This window comes from Aptenodytes forsteri, unplaced genomic scaffold (genome assembly GCF_000699145.1).
Source record: "Aptenodytes forsteri isolate BGI_AS27 unplaced genomic scaffold, ASM69914v1 Scaffold53, whole genome shotgun sequence".
Lineage (NCBI taxonomy): Eukaryota > Metazoa > Chordata > Aves > Sphenisciformes > Spheniscidae > Aptenodytes > Aptenodytes forsteri.
In genome coordinates this window covers 13,761,926-13,772,037 of record NW_008795909.1, presented here as the reverse complement: position 1 = coordinate 13,772,037, position 10,112 = coordinate 13,761,926, and the positions used below count along the sequence as shown (strand labels likewise).

The 10,112-nt window shown below is 35.0% G+C and overlaps 1 protein-coding gene across 1 annotated transcript in view; it reads left to right on the top strand.

Moving 5' to 3' along the window:
• CACNA2D3 (calcium voltage-gated channel auxiliary subunit alpha2delta 3) overlaps positions 1–10,112 on the top strand; it is a 487,274-nt gene that overhangs the window by 240,359 nt on the left and 236,803 nt on the right. Inside the window, exon 11 of the mRNA XM_009284485.2 lies at positions 6,178–6,291. Coding sequence (XP_009282760.1) covers positions 6,178–6,291 — 114 coding nt within the window. The remainder of the gene's footprint in view (positions 1–6,177; positions 6,292–10,112) is intronic.

Genomic DNA, 10,112 nt, shown 5'->3' with positions numbered 1-10,112 from the left:
TCACCACCCGCTGACTGATGCCCAGCCAGTCCCCGAGCAGTGGCCCCCCCGGCCAGCTTTCCCCAGTTTATGTACTGAGCATGACGTCCCATGGTATGGAATGTCCCTTTGGCCAGTTTGGGTCAGCTGTCCTGGCTTGTGCCCTCTCCCAGCTTCTTGTGCACCTCCAGCCTTCTCAGTCGGTAGAGCACGGGAAGCTGAAAAATCCTTGGCTAGTGTAAGCACTGCTCAGCAACAACTAAAACATCAGTGTGTTATCAACATTGTTCTCATACTAAATCCAAAACACAGCACTGTGCCAGCTATTAGGAAGAAAATCAACTCTGTCCCTGCCAAAACCGGGACAAATCCCCACCCAGCATTTTCTAAGGCAAGAAAATGAAAATTTCTATTTCTATGGATTCTTTCAGAATGCTCCATCTTGCCCAGAGTTCACTCTTTTTAATAGGAGGCCAAACCCTTGTTCTTTGCATCTTGTTGGTAACCTTTGAACTGCATTAGTGAGTCAGCAAAAGTGACGAAACACCTTCCAACAGGACGAACTCCTGCTAAGTGGTGGATGTTACAAGTACGCATCACGAGCCTATTAAAACATTCCCTATAGCCTTCTTTTGAAGTTAATAATGGCAGCTTAAGATACGATTGAAAATGCTTTGGTGTTTCCAGAAAAGCTTTCTTTTTATTAAAAAAAGAAAATATTTAAAGATTAGGCATGTATTCTTCTTAATCATCTAAACAATTAAGAGGTGAGTTGATGCTGATTTAGAACCCCTATGTGTAGTGGAGGATTTCTTGTTTGTTTTGTTTTGGTTTTTTTAGTGAAGAGGGAGGTATCATCTAGAAAGGCAGAGCAACATCAAATTCCTGTCAGGTGAATTAAAATCATGTGGACTTTTAATTGTTAAGTAACCTTTAAGATAGATTGTGCAAGGTCTTCTGTTGCTTTGAGGTCTTCAAACAAGATTACTTAAAGGCTTTTAAAAGCTTTTCCAAAGCAACAAAAAAGGGAGATTGCAATGCGATTCAAGTGCAAGATAGTGATTTGATGCCCAAATTATTGGGTTGAAATGTATGGACTATGGTTTTTAGATGATCAGTTTCTTCTACTGAATGTCTGATGATGTTATGATGAGAACGTAGTTCCTTGTGTATTTAGGCATTCTAGTTAGTCTACAGATAGAAATTAATCTTGTATGATATGGTTATCATGGTGGCAGTCCAGCTGGTGATAGTTAATACTGTATAATGTTAATGTTAGTGATGGATACTTCCAAGTAAATCCACTATGTGTTTCTTTCGAAGAACAGTTTGTCCTTGAAAGAGAATCACACTTCATATCCAGAAAAGTAAATATATCTCTGTGTGTGTGTGTATATATATTAGCTTTAAAGATAAAAAGAAATTTACAATATTTAGAGACAAGCTTTCAAAAATAAACAAATCAATGCCTTGTTCGTACTGCTTGAACCTCTGTAACATATTCAGGGTATCTCTTCTCGGTGAGCCGCACTGGCCTGACATCCTTCCATGTTAGCCTGTTTCCAAGAAATCTATAAACTCTATGTCTATGGGCTCCAAATAACTGCTATCAGTGTGATCTGTAGGTGTGTATTACAGAAGAGCCTAAGTTTAGGGCTGACAATTTAGACCCCCTATCGTGCTGCTTGATAGTTCAGATCCAGAGCTAGTTTGCTTTATCATTCTCGGTTTGAACAATGGATTGGAGTGTTGACCGGGATACATTCATTAGAAATCAATTCACCCTTCTTCTCTAGTCAAAGTATGGCTCTGAAAAGAGGCACCATTTTAAAAATGACATTCTCCTTTAAACTGAGATACATTTCTTTCAGTGTAAAAGTTACAGGGACTTAATTCCTGTCTCACAGATTAAATTCAGTAAAACTCCCTACACTACAACTAAGCTTAGTAAGGGTTAGTAAAGAAAGCTGGAAAAACATTTTTATAGTACATTTTTACTTTTAATAAAGATGCAATTTAGGCATATTCTGACTTGAGTTTTTTTCATGTCGTGAAAATAGTTTTGTTTCTCTTTTTACCTAACATTTCCCAGGCCATCTATTTTTCAGCTTATCTAGCTTTAGTAGATCCCATGTATTAAAAATCATGTACCTTTAGAATTAATATGCATCCTAACTAACCTCAATTGGATTTTAAGAATACAGGCAAACTAGTCACAACTCATGAATTAACAGATGATAGAATAAAGATTGAGCTATGCCAACTGATGTTTTTAGAAACTTTATTATTGTCACTCACATTTACCAGGGTTGTTTTAGAAAGAAATATTTCAGTCACAAATAAAACAAGCAAATTCCTCGGTTCCCCCACCCCCCGGTCCTTTTTTTTTTTTTTCCCTCCTTGTTTTTTCCCTTTTTTCAACTGAGCTTATATTCATGGAAATGTTTTAAAGTATTTCCTTAAGTAAAGTCATTCCTTTTGGGGAAAGAAAAAAAAAAATCTGTTAGTCTGCTGGAAAAAGAAAATCTCATTTAAAATAAGTAGCAAACTGTCTTTTGATTGAACGATGTACCTTGCAAATGAGACCTCAAAAGAAAATATTCTCCAAAGGGTTTGACTTGACAAGTGTGCCTGCCTTTATACTGTAGGATCATGGACTAACTAATGGTTCCAATTCCTTTGTATTCATCTTGAAGCACAGTATTGATCAGTTCTTTTCTAGGCATAAAATCCTAAGATGAAAAGATGAGGATCTTCCTCCACCCACTGCCCACGTGTTCACCCAGACGGTGTCGAACTAATTCTTTCATGTGGTGCATGCCAAAAATGAAGATGGGAAAAGCTGCATGAAGTAAAGAACACTCTAGGTTGTTTGTAGAGGGTTTAAGAATCCCATTATGGGCACTGAATAGAGTCTTAGGAAACAGATGCACAACAATAAATAGTAACCAGCTTCAATACAAGAGATGTTCTATACTAGTCTTCCAAATCTGTGTAAACTGAAAAAAAAAATTACAGACAGTGATCAAGAAGACCTGAGATGAGATTTTTTTTCTTTTGTTTTAAAATCTGTGAGGTAACTGAAGTTATAATGATGAATGTGGTATAAAAATGTCATTAGATAAACTGATAGTTTTCAGAATAAAGGGAACTGACATCCCATGGACTGAATTGTACCTGTGATGAGTGAGTCTTTTGATCTGTAAGGTCATGATGGATCATGCTACATGTATGTTCAGATCTATTCAAGGTGGAGTCATGACTGTTTTGATTTATACTATAAAAGGAACTATAATAGCTTCAAGCCTTCTTGCATGTGTACTTGCAGAATTGACAGCATAAAAATCTTTTCCATTATATACAGGCATATCGGCAAAGTCTCTGGGAGCTTCTATTAAGCAGCCTAGGCCAGAGAAAAAGCTGCTTAATCTCTCATTAAAAGAGTACAGCTAACCATTTTCCACTTTGTCTACAGGATGTGACCTTTATGTGCCAGAAATCTGTTTTTGTGAGTTATAGGTTAGCTAAGGATGTTTCGTCTACATTTAAAAAAAAGATGGGGGGAGGGAAGGGGAAAAAAAAAAGTAGGGGGGAAAAAAAAAGCAAAGGAAAAAAAGGAAAAGCTTTATTTTTACACAAATAGTCTATTAAGATTCTGATTGGATTTTAGAATGGTTCAGGGGTTACACTAATTAAACTCAGTTAATTTTGCCTTGCAATTACCTTTCAGTATATGCCTATGTTGTTAAGTCTTGAAGATGGTTGATACTGATGTCTTTGAAAAGCACATTTAAAAATCCATTTCCAAATTCTTTCCAATCATCAATTTATGCAGTGTTCGTTATACAGTGTAAGAACATAGAAATGCTTGGTACAGTAGTTAGGCACCTACTATGTCATGTGACAACTGCAATTATCTCTTTTGGTGACAAATGCAGTCTTTGCAGTGATTACCTTTAAAGAAATCATAGCAAATTAAATAAAATTCTGTGACATTTCAAAGGCTGTTAATCACAACCAAATGCTGTAAATGTCAGGATGCACTGAAATTTTTGCTGCTTACTGATGAATCACTGAGTTAATTGTAGTTCATCATAAGGCCCTTGTCATTGTTATTATTATGGAAAACACTTTCATCACTCTTGCTATTCAATAAAATTAAAGTTCTAGACAAATATGAGAAGATATTACTCATCAAAGCATTTGAATTTAACCTCGTTCTTCAAAATATTCAAACAGATAACTACATAGAATAATACAGATGCAGACAGAGTGATGTTTTAAAATAAATATATGAAGGCATTCCCTCTTTGTTAATTTCCCTTTTAATATACCTTGTCTCTTTGAAAATATGTTGTCCATATGAAGAATATATCCCTTGAACAAGGTAACTTCATCTTTATGAGAAAATATTGGATCTAAGATCATACTAATGAAGGAATCCCACTTTAATAATTCTGGTTCTGGTTCAGCTTGGAAAAACTGTCATGACTGAAGAATTTCAAGAACAGATTGCCTTGCAGGTATTACAGATAAGAGTTTTCACATAGGCAGTGACCAGAATGTAGCTAACTCTGTAAATGCACATTAGTTTCCCTTTAAGTCACATGTTTCTATTACTGTTCGCTGAGGTTCCTGTTTGATCAAAAGGAAACTGATCTGGAGGAGAGCTGCAGATGATATAAATGATTGTTGAATGGTATTTGTGGATGTGATTACTCAGATATAGAAATGTGAAGGCAGAGGAAAAGACGACAGAGCACTGCTGGAACTCACCATCCACTCCCTTTCCTACTGCAGGCATGTCTACAAAGATGACATTTTTAGAAGTTAAGAACTTTTTCTAGAAAAAAGGTTTTTAGAGTTGTGGGAAGAACAGCGAATATGTAAGGATGAGTAGGCTGCAGAAAGCTTAAAGACAGAGCAGCTGCTAGCCTGTATCAAACTAGAATACTGTGAATAAATTTTGTTGCATCAGAAGCAGTCAGAGTCCTTGCAAGGTAATTCACCTTTAAATTTAAATACTACTTCTTAAATGGGACCACCCTTTTTTGGGCACTGTTCATCACAGATAGGCTGGTGAGGTGGGACAAGGTAATTATTGCTTGGCTTTCTCAGCACCAAGAGAAAGGTGGTAGGATGAGGCCTTGTCTGACCTCAAAGTTGGTAACGTACCTGAAAACTACATAGGAAGAGAACAAAGGGAGATTGTTCATTCATGAGCATGTATTCAAATGTTAGCCCAATCTATGAAGAGTTGTGTGTAATGCCCCAGTTTATTGATCTTTTCACAGATATTTTTAGTGTTCGTACAGAGTAATTAAGAATCAGATAATTTTCCAGCTTTGCAATTTTTGCACCTAAGTTCCTTGAATATATAAAATGATACACAGACAGATAAGAACCTATTCTGCAAAAAGAGCAAATGGACACACATGGATTCAAAATTAAGGCACCAACTCCACAATCAAGAGATCAAAGCTTATGTTATGACTTAGTCCAATTTGCCTACTCTTTGACCAGGAGAAAATCCCGTCTGTGGAACAATGAAACTTTCTTTGCGTACTCTAAAGGCTACATTGATTGCTGTCTAAGTACCTGTGCTCAGGTACTGCTGTTCAGCAGCTTGAATTACTTATATGTATTCATTTTGAGTGAGAATCTGAGAATATATAAATATTAACTTGGTTCTCCCAGATAAACATTTTATGAAAAATAACATATGGAATGTAATCCTGAGTGAATATGAATGCCGTATGAATAGTCGTATATCTCTCTAAGTGGTGTATCTTCTGTACTTCGCAGTAAAATTTTTGGTCATTCATTTCTTCTTTTTGTGTAGCTTGTTCTTTTAAAATTATATTTAAATCAAAGCAAACCCTATGTAGATGCATCAATACATATCATCTATCTAAAACAGGGGAATACACTTTTGATTTGGGGAAGTGCTATATTTATGTATGTTTCTTATTTTTCAAGCTGATAAAATAGGGATATATAATGAATCCCAATTGTGTTACACAATTGAAGTTACAATTCAGTAAGAACATAATATCTATGATGAAATGTTTTCAACCTGAGACTTTTTCACCTACTTCTAAGCATGCTAAAGATTTGACAAGTTCCATGTTTATCCAGTGCAATCCTATCTATCTTCATCTAACAGGAATGTGCTGTAATGATTGTTTCCTTTCACAGTTCAATCACACAGGACAAGGAAGTATTTGCAGCCAGGCCATAATGTTGATTACTGATGGAGCTGTGGACACATACGATACAATATTTGCAAAATATAATTGGCCAGACAGAAAAGTAAGTATGTTATCACCTTTACTTGATGGAAAACCCAAAGCTTCATATCCAATATAAAGTGTATGCCTATTGAAAAGTCAGTAACAGGTTTTTTTAATGATCTAAAAATGATTTTGGATAACTGGATGTTTCACTAATGACAAAAATGATGCTTATGTGATATTGCTCGAGGATAGAGGTGGCCTTTTACTGTAGTAATGAACTTAAGATAATAAGATATTAACAAAGTATTTCCCTCCAGGGTACATTTTTGACCATTATATAATGCTTCCCCTGTGAGACATCATTAAACATGAAAAAAAATTTCTCTTCTTTCTCCCAAAATACTCATTAATAATTCAATGCTTTTTGAAGCTAAAGAGGGGTACGTACTGTGGATGGTTTACTACGACTGGAGAAGGAGCAGATGTAGTACTCAGTATTTTTAATTTCTTTATTTGGCAGAGTGAGGGGTAGAGTTGGCAATTGGTGAGATTTTATTAAAAATGTATTTGGTTCTGTCGATCTGCATAAAGAAATTTGCTCAGAATTAAATTACCTTGTTATATAACACATGGATGTTATACAGTAGTGCAGAAATGCCTTGAATTTTCCTGATGGGAAAGCTCTAGTAGGCCTCGTGTTTGGATGTGAAATAATTTCCTTCTACACTTTTTATCTTCTGCTAAAGCAAGCTGTGGGACTATTTTACGAAGTTTTTGTAGTTTGAGATACCTGCCATGTTATATGCCCGTAGAAGCAACAGCCTCACTCTTCGACATGCAATTTGAGCAAGTAGTTGATTAATATGAGTGTGCTGTGTGGGGTTTCAGTATTCTGTGGAAAAAAAGTAGTAATTTTGATTTGTAGTTTTTAGTCACGTTTCTCTCATTTATAAAACTACATTTGTTTTCTGTTCTCCCTTTTCTTGTTTATCTGAGCTAAACCTCATCTATTAGCAATCAGTGAGCAAGAGAAAATGGGAAATTGGTGATTTTTTTTTTTACTGATCTTCTGAAAATGTTATGTCAATTACTGTCATTTTGGGTAGTGAAAATGACATACAACTATTCTTTTTGTTGGTTAAGAGGTTTTTATTCAGAGAATGTAGAGTAATAACTAACTGCAATCTGAAGATCTATTTTTCTCTTCAGATACCTTGCTCACTCCTTTTATGTAACTTCATTCTCTAGAAGAAGAAAGTTCACACTTTTTGTGATTTTACCAGGACGTGCCAGGAAGTCTGTTCTCTTTAAAAGAATGCAAGGATGCATCGATATTTGCACATATTCTGAGGAGACCTGTAATACTTTTCGTGTGAACTGATGCTAGCCTTTGTGTAGTGGAAGGGATGAGGAAGTTCAATATTAACGCAATAAGATGTAGAACTAGATGTTATGAAAGAAGTTCCATTGGATGTCAGCATTTGTCCATTTTGGTATTTATTGTACTTCATTGGGTCACATCTCAATTGGCAATGGCAATATTGCTGAAATATAACAGAAATATTTGTTTCTATTATGTGACATACAAGAAGTACCTCCCTGAAATGTGGTGATCAACTATTTACAAGTCGGAGGAGAATACATGACCTTTGGTCTTTGTCTCCCTACTTTTCTTCAGTGCTTTTCACTGAGATTATTTGTTGTTGCTATTTACGTGAAAACATCTCCTGCCTTTTCTTATTCTGTATTTACTGTTGAAGATGGATGATTCTTCAGGGGTAAAGCTTTTATTGATTTTTTTTTTCTGTTGATTAATTAGACATTTGGCAAGTTAGGGCTTTATGAAATATATTTGTCTGTTGAAATTACTGAATAATTTTGTAAACAGTAACATACTTGTACTGTAGCTTGTTTTTTAGATATTTAAATATTCAAAATGGAATCCGATTTTTATAAGACAGGTCATATGTTATGTTTTTCTTCCTAAGTAAATGAGTGTAATTCATTAATATTATATGGCTATAATATAAGCGCATATATATATATATAAACTGAGCTGGCTGTGCTCATATAAATGCCTGGTAGTAATATAGTCTCAATGTATCTCTTAAATCCTTCTTGGTATTCATACTTATTTCTGAATGTTTTCTGAGAGAAACAAGACAACTATAACCTGATTGTGAAATTATTATTTTAATAGCTGGTTCTTCAGATAACAAATGTTTATAAACAACAGACAAATTTTTTTCCTTTTTTTGAGTAATTCCCAGATGTTTGCAGACAATTTTATCCCTATAGAAATGGTCTGAGAACTGTTAATTTCAGCTATAGGCTTCAATATTTACTTTAATACTTTAGTCAATTAAATCTTGTAATGGTTCAAGATTTCCATGATCAGATGATGTATGAAGAATTTCCATTAAGCAATATATAAATTTAAACAAATTAAATTTAAATAAATTAAATAGATGATATGAGGAATATGACTGAATCTAAATTATCTTTGGAATTTCAATCAGTATTTCTGGCACCTTCCCCCTCCCACTAATTTTATCTTCTTTCAAATTTTGATATGATTGAGTGACTTTGTAGGCTAGCATTAGCTCTGTTTTATGAAAACATAACTCATTTTAAGCCTCCTTTCCAGTGGAACGAAAGTTTTTAAAAAAACAACAACAAAAGTCTTGTGGCCAGTCTTTCCTCTCTTATTCAATGGGATGCTATCTGATTTAAGTTAAGTCCTCTAATGTTCTGTGAGAACATTTTGTTTTATCTAGCAAACACTGATGTCTAAGGAGATTTACAGAATCTCTCAGAAGGGTGTGCCTCTGATGTCTTGTATATTCTTATACTATGAAGTTAGTTCCTCTCTTAAGAATGGGAAGAGACCATGGGGAAACTCTATCATGTGAAATCAGTGAGGAAAGAATTCTCTGAAACAGTCAGCTAAGTATTTTCACAAAACCATGTGCTATATATCTTTCATGTGCAAATCAACAGCTATATCTGAGATAACAATACTTAGCACAGCTGTTGCAATAAGCAGCAGGACAGGTTTCCCTTTGGGTATACTTCTGCAAAGGTCTAGCGTGAAGAATCCTACCTTGTTTAGCCAGGACACGGTGTTTAAGGAGTAGCTTTTACTTAATATGCAATATTCTACCCGACTCTTATAAAATATTTAACGTGTTATACAGTCTTTTAAATTGTATATTAGAAAATATGTAGAAAAAAAATCAAATCAGTTTGTCCTCTTTTCAGCCTGAAATGTTTCAGTATGAAAAATGTAAAAGATTTCCATATGTATGCTTTAATGCATTAGCGCTTTCAATGTTCTTTGTTGGATTTTTTGTTCTAGAAAGGAAGAATTATTGAAAACGCAATTTCCTACATATTTGCAATGTCAGTGTGCCTAAAATTATGCATGCGGTGCACTTCAAGATCTCCTGCTTTTGCATTACATCATCTTTATTCTCCCCAAAGCCATTGTTTATATTTATAAATCACACCTTTGAACTGCTTAGTCGTTTTTTTTCTCGCCTTTTTTGTTCTCTATTAATCTATACATTGCCTTGCCATCTTTCTTATCATTTATGTTTTGCCTGCCATTTTGATACTGTGGTGGACAGTAATGGACAAAGTTAATAGCTCTAATTGAGATAAGTTCTTAAGTTTCTGTTTACCTCAATTACCCTGTCAGCAAAGTACCTATTTCAGTTATGTTTTATCTAATGTTAGATAATATTAAATACGTCATCATGTATTGGGTTTGAGTGGCAAGGTTTTGGTAGTGGGGGGGCTACAGGGGTGGCTTCTGTGAGAAGCTGCTGGAAGCTTCCCCTATGTCCAATAGAGCCAACGCCAACCAGCTCCAAGATGGACCCGCCGCCGGACCAG